The following is an 18,253-nucleotide window of genomic DNA, read 5'->3' on the forward strand; positions in this document are numbered from 1 at the left end:
TTTGATCAGGTTAAGTTTGATTACTTTATCAACTACATACAAATAAGTCAGAACGTACCCGACAATGTGTATTTTTCCTCTACTTACAGTTTAATAATTTTAATCATTCCACTAATCCAAATGCTTTTATATCGACCGTTAGGACCGTGTGCTGAGGAACAGTCGAACTGATTTGAATACAAAATGTAAACCACCGTCCGTCAGCTTTACGCAAGGCAACATCTATGTATGCTTGCTTTGTTGACTGTTTGACAGAAACCGCGCGGGTGCGTCGTATGGTGCTCCGAAACTTATTTCTCCGTCGTCGGTTGTGCTGGTCATAAATAAAGGAAAGGAAAAAAAGACCCTTACCAGACTCCATCATCCATCGCACGTTCATCGCCTGCTGCGCGCGCGAGAAAGTGTTTGTGAGGCGAAACATAACACACCCCCCCGCGGTGAATCATACATCTTCCCGGCGTCGTGAGACGTGAAGATAGTGCGTCGTGTGGTCCGAACTACTCTCCCGTGCGTCTCCCCGGAGCCGAGAGCTTTATCGGCCACGATATCGCGCTTGGTACGCCCGATTTCTCGCGCTTCCAGTATGGAACAGCGGTCGGGCAGCTCGGTCAGTAGTAGTGCAGTATCGAACGAGGAAGCTGCTGTAACAACAAAGACGAATCCTAAGGCGACGACAACGACGACGACAACATCATCGAAAAACCAAGCAGGCAATACTAACATTAATAGTTCACAGTCACGCCTGGTCAGCCCGGGAAGTGGTGGAACATCTCCGGTTCGGTTGGAAGCCCTCATCGCCGAAGAAACACTGGCTGGACAGAAGTCGGAAGACAGTTTAAGCATCAAATCGTCCGATTCCGTTACGACCAGCGGAGAGTACGAAATTGTCCCGGAAGCTCCGGTCCAGGGGCAGGATCCCTCCGGCCGGGTGCTGGATGAACCCAGTGCCCCCAGCAGCACACGGGATCCGATACGCTGTGCGCTCAATGGCAGTGCCGGAAGCGACGACATCGGTGCCGATCTAGCGGAGTGCATTGCAGACGAAGGACTGGGCAAGAAAGATAGTGTCGGACCGTCGCCGAGCAACCGGGTGGAGGGTGAAGATACGAACGTCAAAGTCCCGGTCAAAGTCGAGGCCATTTCACCTATACTGAACATTGAAGGCAACGGTAATATGATGGATCTGGAAAAGAACATGAACGAAGTCATTCACGAGCTGGAGGAGGAACGTACACTCAGCGGAGCGACCGATCCCATTTCATCCAATGAAGGTGAGTGTACCCTGTCTTCGAATTAGCTCCAATTCTAAAGCTTTTCTAGCGTAGGCAAAAGATAGGGTGTGAAACGATGATACAAGACATGTAATATTTCCACTACGGACTGATTCCACAAAACACATGCACTGTTTCAAAATGAATAGACACTATTCATTCCGATGACTTTAGTTCCGCCTATGTGTAATCTAATAATTTTCATGTTAGTCTGTGTGGTTTGCATGCAAATTATCACATCGTGAATCGAATGGTTTTTTTTTTTTCAACGCCAGTGAGTCAGATACAACCTCCAACTTCTCGATCTCTGACATGCTTTGTTTTTGTTTTGCTTGTTATTCATAATGATTTCCATCGTCGGCTTACACGTTTTAGTGGCTTCTAGTATTTTCCGCCCAACGCCTTTTGTGATATGTGTTATGTTGCTTTTCACAGCCACACCGGTTCGGAGCCCGGAAAAACGCGACATAGCCCCAAAGAAACCAAAGCCCCCAGTACCGACCTCTCTACGGCTAGGTCTGCAGAGTATGCACCCAGGATCGACGGACACCACCCCGCAGGCACTAGTCTCCCCCGAAGGTTTCGCCCGCGGAGTCGGCCAGTCGGTGTTTTACGATTGCCTCGACAGCAGCCCCATGACAGAGAAGAAGGACGACATGAAACCGGTGGATGCCCATGGTGGTGGTGCTTGTGAAACCGACGACGAACTGTCCGATATCGACCAGGACTGTACAATCTTCAGTGGTGTCACGTACCTTGGGGCATCCCGCATCAATGCGCCCAAGTCGGAGCGCGAGATTCTCCAGAAAGTTTCCGAAATGAACGGTAGCGGCGGAGTGGCGGTGGTTGGTGGTGTTGCGGGTGGCCCAGGCAATGGCTCGGATAGTCCGCTTGGGTTAAAGGTTTCCGTTAGCATTCCCACCTGTTCCGAGGGGCTTGTGGTGTAAGTATGCGCTGACCAAAAGATGGCGTTCGAAAACGTTTTTCTGGTACCGCTTCGATGAATACTTTGCCGTCCTAACCGACCTGTTGTTGTTTTGTCCTTTCCTCATCTCTCTGCCTTGAACAACGCCTGAACCATCTGCTTTGAACGTAGTTTGTACGATTGCGAATCGAACGGGGTGGTGGCAACGTACGAGGTGCAACGGATACTATTCTTCGCCCGCGGTCCTGCCGGCTCGGACGATCAGGCTTGCTTCGCGTTCACCTGGTCCCATGGGGAATCGCAGGAAACGGCCGTCCACCAGTGCCATGTGTTTCGCTGCAACATTCCCGAAGCGGTCACGCAAGTTAGCAGTAAGTTTCGCTTTCCGCTACTCATAGCAATATCCACCTCTTTTTATCAAAGACTAAAGAGCATCATCGTTTCTCCCCTGTGAGGCATCGCTTTTGCGTCTCTTTTCATTCTTTTTCTCATCATTTTCTATGTTCTCATGGTTCCACTTACCTTTATATTTTCCTTTTTATATGTCGTCAAATCTGTATGCTTTATTTGTTTTTAGTTTGTTTACATTTTGTTATTGACTTTTGCTACACAACACAATAGGTGCTTATCTAAAACAAAAAAAGACTCTCAGATCATGCCTTTTCGTCTGATAATTCAATTTCTCTCCGTACACACATTCTAATGCTTTTCGTTTGTGCTGTGTAATTTCAGGTTGCTTTGCAAAAGCCTTCCAGCGGGTGCTGCCCCCAAGCATTCCGGCGAGCTTGACCACCTCGCTGGCTACCGACAGTGGCATGAACGTGATGCTCGCCTCGGTCACTTCCGACACGGCCGGCAACCCAATGCACGCCGCCACCTACGTAATTGCGGTTGCGCTCGAGATCAAGGAGAAGGAGCGTGGTAGCTACGTGACGGTGCAGCGTGATGTGCGATCCAGCTTCCGCCTGCGCTGCAAAACCGACAAAGAGGTGTGCATAACCGTCCGCCAGGTGCTCTCGGATAAGTTGCTTCCCCCGCTGCAAATCGAACGGTGCTTCGGGGTGCTGCTAAGTCCTGGGAAAATCGTACGCCAAGCTGACATGCAACTGCTCGATATGGTGAGCATGGGGTACGTGTCGAAGCCACAGCAGCAGCAGCAACAACAACAACAAGCACCAGAAGGCTCACTGGCCGGTGTTTGCGGTGATCTCGGCGGTGCGGGAACCACCGTCGGGAGCATCAGTGGTGGCGGTGGAAACATTGTGCAGTTTCCGTACCAAATCAAGGCGGAATGGAAAGCGCACGCGTTCGAACCGCTCAACACGGAAACGTCCAAGCAGGCGCTCACCGTTGCCGTCGATCTAGTCATCAAGGGTATCCAGGAGCCGGTGCGATTCGTCATAGAAACGACCGTCGCCATCTTGCCTCAGTCGGAGTTGCGCATCGTGTCGAATCTGTTTAACAACAAGCGTCCACTGCTGCTGCACTACTATCTCACGCTGCGTGAAAACGGTGAAGGCACCTGGGAGGTCGATTCGATCAACCACTCGGACGAAATCGTGGATCCACCCGCGGCGGCCGGCGGTGGATCGGCTTCGGCTGCCGCTTCTTCGTTGTCGTTGAACTTTAACTTCAAAAACTGGACATTCCGCAACTCCACGAGCGTGCAGTCGATGCAGGAGGAGTTCGAAGACGTCAGTCCGGTGGACTGCAGCTCGGACGGGGACGAACCGCTGCTTAGTGGCACGGGCGAGGTGTCGAAGGACTGTCCGCTCGCACAGCTGGCCGAGTGGAACGGCATCATACAAGAGTGGGACCAGGATGGGCCGGAGAAGCGCCCAAAAGTGATTGCCAACCTCGTACGAATGGGCATTCCGGAACCGATGCGAGGGCTGGTTTGGCAGCGACTCGCTTGCATCGGGAACCGTTCGGAGATGTTCGATTCCTATCGGGTGCTCATAACGAAGGAAACGAACTGCGAGACCGTGATCCAACGGGACATAAATCGAACGTTTCCGGCGCACAAGTTTTTCAAAGAAAATGGTGGCATCGGCCAGGAGAACCTCTATAAGGTGTCGAAGGCATACGCCGTGTACGACACCGAGGTCGGTTACTGCCAGGGGTTAAGTTTCATTGCGGCGAGTTTGTTATTGCATGTAAGTAGCTTAATGGCAGGTAAAATTAAAAGACATCGAAAGTGACGTATAATTTTGTCTCCGTACAGATGCCAGAAGAAGAAGCGTTCTGTGTGCTAGTAGCTCTAATGTACAACTATGGCCTGCGAGATATGTACAAGATGGGCTTCGAGTCTCTCTATCTGCGACTCTACCAACTGAATCGCCTGATGAAGGATCAACTGCCCGATCTGTACGATCACTTCGTGGCGATGGGTGTAGAGTCGCATATGTTCGCAAGCCAGTGGTTCCTGACACTCTTCACCGCCCGCTTCCCGCTGTACTTTGTATTCTACATCCTCGACGTGTTCCTGCTCGATGGCATACCTGTGCTGTTTCAAGTGGCACTGACGCTTCTGAGCGTCTGCCGCAAGGAGCTGCTCGAGCTGGACTTCGAAGGCATCCTGAAGTACTTCCGCGTGACACTGCCGAAAAAGTGCCGCAGCGAGGCACAGGCCAACAAGCTGATGCGCATGGCGTTCGAGTTTAAGGTGAAGAAGTTGCGCAAGTACGAACTCGAGTATCTGGCCAAGAAGGAGGAGACGGAGCGCAAGGAGCAAGAGCTCAAGCAGTACGAGCTGCGCTACGGGGAGGAACGGGCAAAGCTCCAGCAGGAGATTGCCACGCTGAACGAGAAGCTGGACGTGATGGTGAGGGAGGATCGCAAGAACGCTGGTATCATACAGGATTACAAGCGCATAATTCAGCGGCAGGAGGCTGAAAATGGTAAACTACACACCATGCTTGACGATCTAACGGTGAGTGAGCGGAACCTGGTTTTATTGTGATTTTTTAATTCACTGCCAATGTTTATCTCTTTGTGTTTTCAGAAAACTATTTCCACCTGCAGTAAATGTGCATCGAGCATACCACAATCCTCACCGTTGCATAACAGCTATGGCAAAAACCTGCAGCAGGCTAACAGTGTCAACAACAACCACCATGACCAAGGTCCACTGTCGGCGGACCAACCGGACGGTGGTTCCGGAACCGGTTCGGGCAATAGGAACTCCTCCTCCTCGGCTGCTGCCACCATCGGAGGACTGGGACCGCTCGATCCGTTAGTCATTGCTTCGCAGCGAATACGTGAACTGGAGCTCGAGCTAGCCCAAACCAAGCTGGCCCAAGTTGAGGCGGAGTGCAAAAATCAGGTATGTCCAGGCACGGGAAAAATACTGACTGTTCACTGTGTAATATTGTAATTTTGGTTAATTTTCAGGATCTTCATCATCAACTAAATACTACCGTTACCGAGCTTCAGGCCACTCGCAGCAGCTGGCAGCCGTGGCTATCCAAAACACTCAACTCCATACAAGAGAAGGTGGCCACCAAGCGGGATGTCAATCCGCCCGTTCCTACCTTTCACTCCTACACCGCTTCGGAAGCCAACGTAAGTTAAAAACTGCCCTGTTCTTTGTCACCGCAGCCATGTAATTCTACCTCCGTTGCATTTCAGGTGAAAAATCATTCCCAAACGCTGCCGCAAATGCGCAACAACAACAATAAGGCAAACCTGGCCCAACGCCATAGCCTCGCGCAAGTAAACTTTACGGCCCCTGGATCCATGCCGGCATCTACGAACGATACAACCGATCCGGGGGGCCACGAGACAACGCCGGCCATGCTCGCGAGAGCCAAATACGACAGCAGTCTAAACATACTGTACAAGGATTCTCGATGCAATAGCTTGAAGTAGAACGGTGGCCGGAAAGCGGCACTAAACAAACAAAACCCCCCCAACGGTGTTGAAAATGTGAAAGCCTTCTGAAGGCTCACGAACCTGAACACATCATCCGGTAGCACGAAGCACCCGAGCACCAACAATGGGCATGACGTGCGATCGTGAAGCCGGAGAGTTTTTTAGTCCAATCCAAGTAATCCAAGTGCTTAGGATTAGTATTTTAAGTTTCGTCCGCGTTCGGGCGATGAGTAGAGAAAGTAAGGCCAGCCATCAGATTATTCTTGTTGTTAGTGTTTGAATAGAAAACAGAGAGGGCGATAAAGAGAGAGAGTTGCAACGAACGCACTTGAGATTCTGCGAAAGTAAATCTCGTTTCTTTTCGTAGCATACCTTGCGCTTATTCCACTAAATTGCCAGGGCCAGCGGGTCCGTGACACATGAACTTGTAGTTTCTTCCGAAATTGCAAACTTTGAGGCTTTGGAATGCATTGCTTTGCGGATCGTACCATACATTCCCCGGAGACAGCTGCTGATCGACAAGTATGGTTGATCATTTTGAGTAAAATTTGTAGGTTCGTTTGAATTCTAAAACTTGGGTGCAGAAAACACTATCCAAAGGGGCGAAGATTTTAAATCATATTTCTTCGTTACTGCGAAACAGGTGCTTTACCAACTGAGCTAGGCAAATCGAGCGTTTCTCGATGCATACGATATCAGTTTTATGCAAGTACATTATCCCAAAGAACTAAATTGAAATCATGCGGAGCAAGACTTATTTCAGATATTACGAAAGCAGACAAAAACATTCTCATTTTGAATTAGAATTCCTTTAGCAGTTGGGATGTAATTTAATTTGTTTCTCCCGTGAATTAACTGACCTATTGCCTTGCATCCACGGAATGTAAAGCAATGAGCATTTTTAAACTAGGGAAAAAAACTTCGGAAACCCGTTCTGGAGCTTCACAGGTCAAACGTATCTTTTCGATTTCTTTATTAGAAGTTTCATATCAATTTATCTTACCATGTACATTATTCTCATTAGAAAATAACGTATTAGACGGCATGACGTTATCTTTTTTTTAGAGAGCAAATAATCTCAGCGTTCTTAGAAGGTAAAACATGGTAAATGTGTCATGTAGTGGAACTCCTTTTGCAGCTGTTTGGTCGGACTATTTCCGTACGAAAAATATATATGAATTTGGTTTACGTACTTGAAAGCGATATTTTTCCAAACAACAGGGTACAAAATTACATTACAACCACCTGCATCGGCAGATGTGGGTTGAAGCAAAATCAAAATGATTGTTTTTTCTTTTTACATAATTTATCGTCGAAAAACGGTGAATCTAGGTACTCAGCTATTACAGATTGCGTTGTTAATGGTTTTGGATGAAATTACGTCTTTTTTGTCTGCTGAATTAACCACGTAACCATAGTTTATGATAAACACACACTCTCTAACATAGACGTATTTAAACCAAAATAAAATTCTCATGCCGATCGTTTGCACAAACTATGTTTGTTCTGTTGAAAATGTATCCGAAATTGTATTATCTGACACAGCAAGACACATTGGTGGTATTACATGGGAAACAGTAGAATTGTTTCACTTAAAGAATAGGAACATTGAACATTGTTTGAAGAAACATCGGTAAAATCCCAAATGAAGCCCCCCCAGCCAAAATCGCTGTCGTGGCTACACCATTTGTGAGCAGATGTACCTTAAAGGTATGCAATTGGTGAAACAAATGCCGTTGTGTGAACCGTTTGAATTGAAATCTCGTTAAATTAAAGATGATTATTATACTGGAAAGGATGTACAACATAAATTCCCTCATGCATAACTTGCATGAGTGTATGAAAATTCGGCTACGCCATCAACCTAGGGGTGCGGTATGAGGGGGGCCCACGGGCCCCCCTTATTTCACAAATTTATAACAAACTCCCTTTTTCGGTAGACCTAGCGCAGTCCGCTCGCTGCGCTCGCTGCGGGCGCGCCGCCGTTTCATACTCATTTTTTCACTCCGACTCATTGGTTTATGATGTCCATCTTGCTCAGTTCAACCGATTAGTTCAAATCATTACAGCTTCTAACGGAACATCAACGGTTCAAATATTCAAACTGAATCGATGTGCCACCTATTGCATAACTTTCAGGCGCAAACGTGGAAAAAATGACGACGATGCGGCGTCGGGGGGGCTTCATTTGGGATTTTACCGAAACATCTAATGGCGACAGGCACGCTATGCTAATAGTACGAATAAAACAAACAAATTTATGTATGGCCAATAAAATTGAAGAGCACAACTTCTGGAAACGCTATGCTTTTCTTCATATAGGATAACAAATTTATAAAATTCTACAATTTATGACCAGCGACCACCTAGCGTTAACACCGGATACATCGAGAAGGCTTGTCGGTGGTGAGGATTCGAATTAAGATACCAGGCTTTCCCGTATTCGACCGGATATTCCCTTAATCCACGTGAGTTTCAAATTTTCAAAAAATAACAAATTGGATATTTTAACTAATATTTCAAATTGTAACCAAGATGTTTGAAGCTTGTTCAAATAACCTTGGGCAGTTGACTTTTGTCTAGTTGACAGTTGCCTGCCTTAGTGATGGGGAAACTGAATCCCTAATGGGATTCGAATCTTTCGATTCAAAGACATTATGAGATCCGGATCTTCGAATCCGAATCCCAATCCGATCATACATGATCATCCAATGCCGATTTTTCATATGTTGTGTTTAATTCAATGAATGATTTACATAAGAATATCAGTATAGTTGACATTATTCTTCTCATTGTATTCAAACAACACGAACAAGCTAGTCTTTTTTGGGAACATGCAGACTAACAGATTTACCCGAGTTTATTCCAAGAAGAGTAGCATTTATTATGTTTCAAAAACAATAATGACAGCGTTATCATTCAAATTGAATCCATCGTGGGTCACTGAAACAGTGAAGCAAGTCCTTTTGAAGGTTTTCCGCACATCCCCGGCGGGTACCCAAGGAGAACCTTGCTGCACTTTCCTACCAAAGGTATACATAGCCTATCAAAAAGAACCTTGCCAAGTGTATTTTTGGTGGGCATGGACTTCTCATAACCTACCAATAATTTTTTTTTGGGAGGCACCGCAGTGGAAAGAGGTACTGGCTGTCAAACCTTTGTTTGTTTACTGTTTACTGTTTACTGTGCAAGTCTGGCCAACTAGCAAGCATTCGACCGTGTTTTTACCAGCGTATTCGTTGTTTCATTAGTTGTTAGATTTTTCTTATAGCCGTTGTTACCGGGTGTAACATAGTATCGGTGGCCAGTGTTCGATAGCAGCGCTTGGATCGACCGACTCGGGGTGGTTAATCGGGGCCGGGTTAACTCGCACCAGACAGTAAGTACGTGTGTAAGAACCCACAGCAGAGTTCTGACTGATGATTTTTCCGCGCTTTTCACACATTTCAGTGTCTCGACAAGGAGGAAGAAGCGGCTTCAAGTGAACATCAACGCGTTCTACGTGTTTTCACTGGCCATGACGGAGTGGTGCTGCTCATCGTACATCGAAGGAGCCTGCTACGATCCGTGGTCGCTGTTTGCCAGCACGAACCAGAGGAGGGGTCGGACGTTTTCTGAACATTTCCCCTGATTGCCTTCCGAACCGGACGATATGTATATAATATTATCGATCAAAATAATAAAATAATCAAAAATATTTTCCTGCATGAAAATAATTATTTTGGGAAAGAAAAGATATCCTAAATCCAGCTAATATAATCTACTACGAATGGGTATACGTTTTTGCCACGTATAGTCAGAAATAGGTGTTATAAACGCACAGTCACGTTGTCAAAACTGTTCTCTTTTGAGGTGTCCCGCAAGTATAAAGAGAATTGTTTTACCCTTCTTTTCAGAAGTCGTTTTACGCCTAGATTGCATAGGAAATCTGCTGCAAAAGAAGGGGTAAAAGAATTCTGACAAGAAGACTGACTACGATTGAGTGTCAAAATCGCTACGCTACCATGCCGTGTGGACGGCCAGTTATAGATGTGTAGGGTGAAATTTTTTGGAACCTCAAATTAATATACTTAATGAATTTATAAAATTATAAAAATTATACAATATTATAGAAAACACCTTCAAGTATCTTCACTGCAAACTTCAAATCGATTCGACGTCTATATAAAAAGTTATTTGGTCTGAAGTACAGGAAAACGGAATCTCCCATACAAAATGTATGGACAACCCAGGTAGTCCGGTTGTAAGTCTACGTAGGTAACTTTGGTTGACCTAGCGCAGTCCGCTCGCTACGCTCGCTGCGGGCGCGCCGCCGTTTCATACTCATTTTTTCACTCCGACTCATTGGTTTATTATGTCCATCTTGCTCAGTTTAACCGATTAGTTCAAATCATTACAGCTTCTAACGAAACATCAACGGTTCAAATATTCAAACTGAATTGATGTGCCACCTATTGCATAACTTTCAGGCGCAAACCTGGAAAAAATGATGACGATGCGGCGCCGGTGGGCTTCATTTGGGATTTTACCGAATATTTAAATTGAAACATCAACGGACGCGCTAGCGCGTGGAACGCAGAGTTATATGATTGAAGCAACTCTGCGTCCTGGCAGACGCGTCGCCTAGCGCGTGCCGAAAGTGACCTAGAAGATGTTAGTTTGACAGATTGTAGATAACATTCGGAACACGGACGCGTCGGACGCACGCCGTCTATTTTCGGCCTTACATTGTCTCTAGATCGACTAGTTATGTAACTAATTCGACTCAAATCATTGTGAGTCGATTCAAACAGTTTAGGATCAAGTTAGAATCGAATCAAATCGAGTCCTAAACCAATCAAATCTGATTTGAATGCTAATCGTATCAAATCTTTAGAATCTGTCAAATGGGATCCAAATATTTGGAATCTGTCAGATAGGATTCGATTCTTTAAAATCCGTCAAATGGGATTCGAATCTTTAGAATCCGTGTAGGGATCGAATCTTCGAATCTTCCGTATCCCGATTCTGCCAACACTAGTCGCCTGCTTCATTCGATTCAAAGACATCGCACCAACCAGGTCCGACGGACGGCAACTTCTTGCGCGCGACGATTTCTACCAATTTTAACTACACCTAAATCTACCTAAGGTATTGTGTTTTAAATCAGCCTAAGCTTTTTTTGCTTGAAGTGGTTTCAGAGATTTGGGTGCCAGATTGTGTATACAAAGTGAAAATATGAGTTAGTGGCATGTCAGTGTAGAATAGCAAACATGCGGGAAGGTTTATGATTCATAGCGGAGGAATGCTTGAAAGTAGCAAAAAAGCCATTCTGTTTGGAAATACGTAAATCGTCATCATTTAATTTCATTTGCGTTAAACCCATGTTGAAAATTGTGGTGTTAGTACGTAGTTAACTGTAGTTCTAAGGTGTCTTTTAATCGTTCGGAAAACCGGAATCACCAGACTGCGCCAAAGAGGTGATAAAACATTAAACAAAACAGTTGCTGTTCTCAAACAAATTCATCAATGCCAGATAGAATGTTGACCCGCAGCTTTAAGAAATGGTTTCAGTACTTGTTTATTGTGAAGTGAAAGTGGCGAAACGGAAATAACAAATCATAGCCAATATTCTTTGAAGTGTACGCATTACCTTCTCGGAAGCCCAATTGTTACCAGAATTTAAAAAAATAATAAAGTGGGCATTTAAATGACTCACGTTGTGCATTTCTACGAAAGCATACATCTTCCCGGCGTATATTTTCATTTAACCTTGCTTTGTAGACAAAACCGAAGCGATTTTTGAATGGTGTTTGCAACGTTTGCGAAATTCCACTGCTTCTTGAGATCGTCAACTCGTCTTTCGTCTGGGAACGAGGAGGAAAGCGACAACAAGCATGACTCGAACGTACCATGTTTGTTAAACTGAAATAGCATAAACCGAGCATAGGAAGGAGAGAAAAAGCTGCTGCTAAGAAAAAGAAAAGTGGATTTCTTGGTGAAAAAAATCAGTAAATGCGTGAGCTAACGAAGGTAGCGTGGAGCAGTGTTGTTTTGACGTTTAGCTTGCGAAATACCTGACAGTTGTGTGTAGATTAAATTATTTTTATGAATAAAACGAGCGGGCTTCGGGTAGATAGTATCCGTTGTGTGGCATTTATAAGCTTCTACTAAATTAGTCAATAACTCAACGAAGATATAACTAAACAGACCGTCTCCGGAAGCGACTGTTCTGTGCTCCCATTTGAGCTAGCACTTGTGCGGTCTGTTTTGAAGTTTGACGTCATTGACGCATCATAGTGCGAAGGAAGCGCCCGCGGTATTACCTAGGCGTCCCCCCCCACGATTTACATTTCTAAATCCTGTCTAAATAACACAAATTGTACGTGCATACCGTCGAAAAAGTAACAGCAATTGAGCAATTCGATTACCTTATAAACAAGCTCGATGAAGCGGTTTCAATCTGTTATTGTTTGTGCGAGCTTTATCCTGTCGAAGCTTGGTTTGTGAAAAGCAATGGTTGTTATCGATTTTCATTTGCCACAAGTTAGTCGATTGTGAAAATAAAACATGGGTTTTATTAGGAAACAATAGGAAAAGTGTACGCTAAAATCAACCTCGTAAAGTAAATCAACACGACTGTTGTGGAAGGATTCTGTTCTGCGAAACTCCATTTTGCAAAAACAAGACCTTCATTTATGGCGTACTACGCTACTTTTGCGTGTCGGTAATATCGATAGCGTTATTGCGCGTCTTCTTCGCTACGCAGTGTTGTGGGTTCTATCTGGTGTTTGTTTTCTAAATAATTTCTCCTCATTCCAGCAGATAGCAAAATAATCCAGTAAATAATCATCGTGGCAGTCCTTCAGAGTTCAGCGAAGCCGTAGTGAAACAAAGAATAAAGCAAAACAATCGTGAGACAGGTGTCTGGGGAAAGAGGCGTCGGTGATTGCGCCTTTTAAGGCGTTATTCTTCCTCCAGCAATCCTGTGCATTAAATCCATCGTATAAAACTACCTCGCAGTGAAAAATTTCAAGTCTTTGGCCCAGTAACGGGAAACGAGTGGTACGAAGCAGAAAAGGCAACAGCCCTGTGTAAAACCTCTCCAAAGTGCAAAAGGTAGCCCGTGAAATTTATTCACTCGCCAACTGTGACAACGCATTTCCAGTGTAAGAAAAAGAAAACAACAACCAGCCGTAAACAAGTGGCGGTGTGCGAAGAAGCGAAGGAAAACGGCGAGGGTGAGGTGAAAAAATAACCCAAACAAAACAAACTGCACTGCGACGACGCACGTCCTTTCGCAGCGCGGTCCTGAAGGCGTGTGTGCGTGTTTTGAGTGTTTGCACGGGCAATAATAGTAGTAACAGTAGTGTCGTAGTAGCGGCCGGCCGTAGTAACGGTGCAGTGTACAGTTATCCCGAGTAGGCGCCGGAGACGCGAGAAGGATTCTTTTGTCCGCAGCTGGCGTCGGTCGCCACCATTGTTGCACAACATTACCACGATGGCCGGTGTTTTCGACCTGGAGCTGCCCGAGGGGGATAACGTTCGCGATTCAGACGACGACATTATCGAGATCGAGGATGTAAGTGTTTTTTTCCTCCCCATTCCGTTGTTTACTAGGTTTATGGTGGGATTTCGGGGTTTCAAACGAGCCGGAGTGGAATGAACTTATTACCGTCTCCTGTTTCGAGAATGCCCGGTTAATGAACCCTTGCATGGGTACTGGTTCTTCGACTTCTGTTCCTCCCCGAGGGGTTATGTTTGGACCGGGGAAAGAGGGAGTCTTGATGGGATCAAGACTTGTGCCCTGTCGGTCGCCAAAAAGATGCACCCATTTCGTGTCGGGTGGTTGATTCCTTCCTCGTCGCCTCCTTTACCGAACGTTCCATTCGACTGCACCCAAGACGGAGGAGTGCTGAATCGTTCATGGTGGACGGACAAGAATGGTAAATAGAGAGAAGAAATATGAAACGATTGCTAATGAATGCGTTTTGCTTGCCACTCTACCATGGTTTTATTTTTACGCCTATTTTAGCCATGTAATTGTGCCTGCATCCTTGCTGCCAAAAAGGACGCTAAGAAGACGGAGTTTGCCTGTAAAGTTCGATGTCCTTCGGAGCGAATTGTAGAACGTTTCTCGTGGAAGACCGGCGTCAACAACTCCTGCCGTCCAAGAAAACCGAAACGGGAGCAATGCCCTCTTTACGATTGTCGCGTCGCGGCCGCAGGGTGTGGTGTGCGAGTGTGTGTGTACCCTTTTTGCGGACACTTTTCGGTTCTGTTACAACCGTCTCCCCATACTTCGTTCGCAACTCGCTGGGGCGTTGTTCTTGGTGTCTGCCTCTTTGGACCGTCCCGGCATCTCCCTTCGCAACTCCTTCTCTTTCGTGTTGCCCCACCGGCAAGCTGCGTTTGTCAGTTTACCATCACCAGCGGTCAATCATCCCGCGCGAAAGTACCACCGCATGTTCTGGGGAAGAATATAAAACCCACCAAAAAAGAACGTCCGACCAAGAGTTCAACCCAAATCGGTTCGATTGTAAGGCCCGCAAAAGTAAACGCGATAACGAATTAATTTACCCAGCACACACCGGGCGTGAAGGGGAATAGGTGGAGGCCGTCGTGGTTGTTCGGTTCCTTCCATGTGAATTCGCCGTGAAGTACGCGTTGAGTTTAAGCAGTCCAAAGCAATCTCACCTGGCGGAAAAAAATTGAACCCGGACCTTAGAAAATAAAATTCACGAAACAAATTGCAGGCAAATAGAAAAAAAATGTACAAGAAAAACCCCCGAATCGAGAACCGGTCGGTTAGAAACCGGGCACGATGACGGTCCAGTCACCACCGGATAAAAAGAGTATGCCTCCCCACATCGAAAGATTTGAAGCGAAACGCAAGAACACCACCAATTGGCGTTCTTACCATCCATCGCGTAAGACCATGCGAAAGAAGTGGAAGATTGTTTTGAGACCAAGAGGTGGCACGCAGACCAACGCCTTGCGGTGGCAAAAGGGTGACGGAATGACCGGAGCAAAGTTCTTTGACACCTGACGGGGTGTACATGTGTTGTTGTTGTTGTTGTCTTTGTTGTTACTTCTTTGCGGCTCCTGAAGAACGGCTTCCAAGGAGCACCTTCCGACGAAGGAGTTGAACTTTTACATCTTCTGTTTTGACTGCCATCTTCGCCGTTTCCTTTCAGGGTCGATAGTGGTGTGTGTTTATTGATCCTCGGGCGTTATCTCCCGGTTGGCTTCATTCAGCGATATTTTTATTTTGACTTGCTTTACCTTGATGAGCTGTGTTTGTTTTCGTCCAGTTCAACATCCATTTTTTGCCGGATGATGCCACTTTTCCGGCGGCTGCATTCGTGCAAGTATATGATTCGATCTGTAACCTGCGTTGCTTTTATAAATTATTCCATTTCCTGGCTTAAATCGTGCTCGTTTACTACTTCACGATCACATTCCTAATGTCAGGTTTAATGCATTCCGATTTCTTTCCGGTTTGTGACTGCATCTATTTACCACTCGCCAGTCCGATGGAATCAAAGATACGGAATAGATTTTAACGTTTATATCTATTACAATTAATTAATTTTTAGCTTCCTTTCACGCGATACTCACCTGGAACAAATTTCGCGTGCGCTGGATGCGGATGTTCTATGGCGGATTGTTTTCTTTAGCTGTTCACCCTTCTACCACCATTTAAAGGGGATGATTCAGAAAAGTATTGCGATGTTATATTTATCCTCAGCTCCTCCGCGGGTAGACAGGGGGGTCTAAGAAGTCAGCGCCCGTCTGTGCGTGTGTGTGTGTGCGGTTGTTAACCCGGCCGGCACGATGTGTGTAGTATTGTTGTTTTGTTGTCTTAACCATTGGAAAGAAAAGCCGCGACTCATTCACGCCAGCATCAGTCATCCGATCACTGAGGCTCGGTTCTACGATATGAGATGATGTTTTCTTTATTTTCTCTCTCGTTGGCGTAGAAAAAAACGAAAAAGCAAACGGACAAAATGCATTGTTGCATACTTTGAATCTGAATTTTGTAATTGAATGAATGAAACAATTCGGTTCATTTATGTCTTTAAAAGGCCCGCCATACATTCCCGAGCTACATATTAAATACACCATTTATCATCCTTTTGAAGCATCACTCTGTTTCTGTCCGAGAGTTTCATTCATTCATATCATGTGACACTCTCGTGCGTGGGGTGTGTTCCCTCCCGATATCTTCAGATATCTCTCTTCAGATACTCCGACTTCAGTTGGCAATTTCACAACCATATAGCCAACCTGCACGCGCACGCGGGGATGCACCGGTCATCGTCATTTGCACGCATGAGATGCAACGCCTTCGATCCCGACATATCCCGTGGTCATTAAACTCTAGGTAGGCTGACGTGAAGCTGCTTACTCGGCTGACGTCACGCGTCCGATGACGTTCCGGAGCGCGCGAAGTACACGACCGACAGGGTAAACAAAGCCGGATACTCTACACGGCCCTTTGGCGACCAATGCGAACACGGGATCTCGCGCCCCCCCACACCAACATCGTCGGGCCGGGGAATCAATGACGCAGCGTCAAACGAATTGTTTCAGCGTTTCGCGAGAGCAACCAGCCTCAGAACGCACAGTAATCCGCATGGAAAACAGCCGGAGAATTCGATCCGCGAGAAAAACGGAGATCGATTTTCGGAGGAGAGAAGCCCACGGCGTACACGTGGCCTCCGGTCGATGACTGGTGGCGCTTTTTTTGTACCGCAAAGAAGCCATTTGGATGACTAACCACCTGGTACAGAGCATGAGTCAATCGAGCTGGTATGGTATACCACACAAAATCAAGCGATGAAAATCTAACCCTATCGGAGGTTGGAGAACACAGGCTCTGAGTCATGGTCACGGCCCAATAGCTTTCTGCATTTGTTATCGTACCAAAGTATGATGTTTTTAGAATAATATGAATTGTTTTTGCTTTCGAATAGATGGTGGACCCTTCTCTTTGATGATGGTTTATGTTTATAACGGTAACTAATGCAACCTTTCGAGGGGTAGGGACATGTTGAACACATTTTTGTTGTGTAGATAGAATTGCCAATTTTATAAAGATGATTTATCTGTGATTTTAGCCTTTTATACATTACACTCTTAACGAGTTTTCTAAACAGTACTATGTAAGATGTCTCACGTTATATCAACATACTTAGCTATCAAATGTTCAATATGTTGTTAGAACTAGCAGCATAGTTCAGTTCGTTTTGTCGGTTGGAAAAGTACGCACCGAAACAGCTGTTGTCTTCCATCTTTGGGGCGTCGTCGATGTTGCCGTTGTTTCCCGCACCAGCACCATAAAAGGCTACGTAAAAGCCCTCCAGCGTGTGTAGCGGTAAAGCCAAACGCCACCCGCCCCGAAAGGCGTACGGAAATTCCCAAGCAACCGGAGGAAAACGGTTTCCACACTCGAGCGAGTGCAGTACGCCGCGAGGTAACAGTAAAAGTTGGCATTTTCTTTCAGTCCGTCGTTTCGGTTCCACAGAAGAAACGCGGAAAGGGATGAAGACGGGCGAAGAACCGTCCAACAACAACCGACGAGCTTGCGTGTGCTCTGGCGTTTGTTGTCGCAAGTGGCTCACCACCGTAGCCTTTTCTTTTTCCCTTTTCTCTCACATTCGTTTGTGTACACTTCTTTGATCGGGGATGGAAAATTCCCTTTTTTAAAAGGCCACATCTTACCGGGTCGGATCGGAATAGGAAAAAGTTTCGATGATGGAATGCAGTGCTGCTGCAAATGTTACAGTTCACAAGACCTGCAGGTTGAGATTCTTCCGGTGGTGTGACCGCCGTTCACTTTCTCAGCATTCAACTCTCGCCGCCTGTTTGTTGGGTGACAAGTATGCAAATTATACCCCTTTGCTTCGTTTGCTTTGCCTTTCTGTGCGGAGCGCGTTTTCCTTGAGCTTGAACTTCCTACTTTCTTGCGTTTATTTTCCATCGTACTATATTTTTCTACAAGCCGCAAATTCCTTCCTGGGGTAAACAAGATCTACTCTAGTAAAAAAATTTGTTAATAGCTACATAAAATAAACTAACTCAGGAAAATTATTCATACTTGAATTAAATTTTATGATTATTCAAACTTGATTTAGATTATCCTCACAAATATGGCGCAATTTGCGTGACACCATTCCAATTAAAATAAGTATGAAATCGG

General features: G+C 45.8%; 2 protein-coding genes and 1 long non-coding RNA gene across 7 annotated transcripts in view; all 3 read left to right on the top strand.

Annotated features, from left to right (window-relative positions):
• Positions 1-583: 583 nt before the first annotated feature.
• LOC131264979 (rab GTPase-activating protein 1) lies at positions 584-7,558 on the top strand. Its single transcript, XM_058267240.1, has 8 exons — positions 584-1,271; positions 1,707-2,214; positions 2,368-2,567; positions 2,929-4,352; positions 4,421-5,128; positions 5,201-5,521; positions 5,590-5,760; positions 5,827-7,558. The coding sequence occupies exons 1-8, from the start codon at positions 584-586 to the stop codon at positions 6,064-6,066; spliced, it is 4,260 nt and encodes a 1,419-aa protein (XP_058123223.1). The 3' UTR covers positions 6,067-7,558.
• Positions 7,559-9,116: 1,558 nt separating this feature from the next.
• On the top strand, positions 9,117-9,660 carry LOC131266046 (uncharacterized). 2 transcript variants are annotated; one of them, XR_009178354.1, is made up of 3 exons: positions 9,117-9,209; positions 9,341-9,452; positions 9,520-9,660. It is a non-coding gene; the product is annotated as an uncharacterized LOC131266046 (long non-coding RNA). The 2 variants fall into 2 exon arrangements; XR_009178355.1 differs by having other exon boundaries at positions 9,341-9,448.
• A 1,459-nt stretch (positions 9,661-11,119) lies between these two features.
• LOC131266037 (ribosomal protein S6 kinase beta-2) overlaps positions 11,120-18,253 on the top strand; it is a 32,240-nt gene continuing 25,106 nt past the window's right edge. Inside the window, exons 1-2 of one of the 4 annotated variants that reach the window (XM_058268379.1) lie at positions 11,120-11,199; positions 12,871-13,630. In XM_058268379.1, the coding sequence (XP_058124362.1) occupies positions 13,550-13,630 (81 nt within the window). In that variant the 5' untranslated portion in view covers positions 11,120-11,199; positions 12,871-13,549. Of the gene's footprint in view, positions 11,200-11,322; positions 11,395-12,680; positions 12,776-12,870; positions 13,631-18,253 lie in introns of those variants that run through there. The other 3 variants (XM_058268378.1, XM_058268380.1, XM_058268381.1) reach the window with 3 other exon arrangements.

The sequence above is a fragment of the Anopheles coustani genome, chromosome 2, assembly GCF_943734705.1.
Source record: "Anopheles coustani chromosome 2, idAnoCousDA_361_x.2, whole genome shotgun sequence".
NCBI lineage: Eukaryota > Metazoa > Arthropoda > Insecta > Diptera > Culicidae > Anopheles > Anopheles coustani.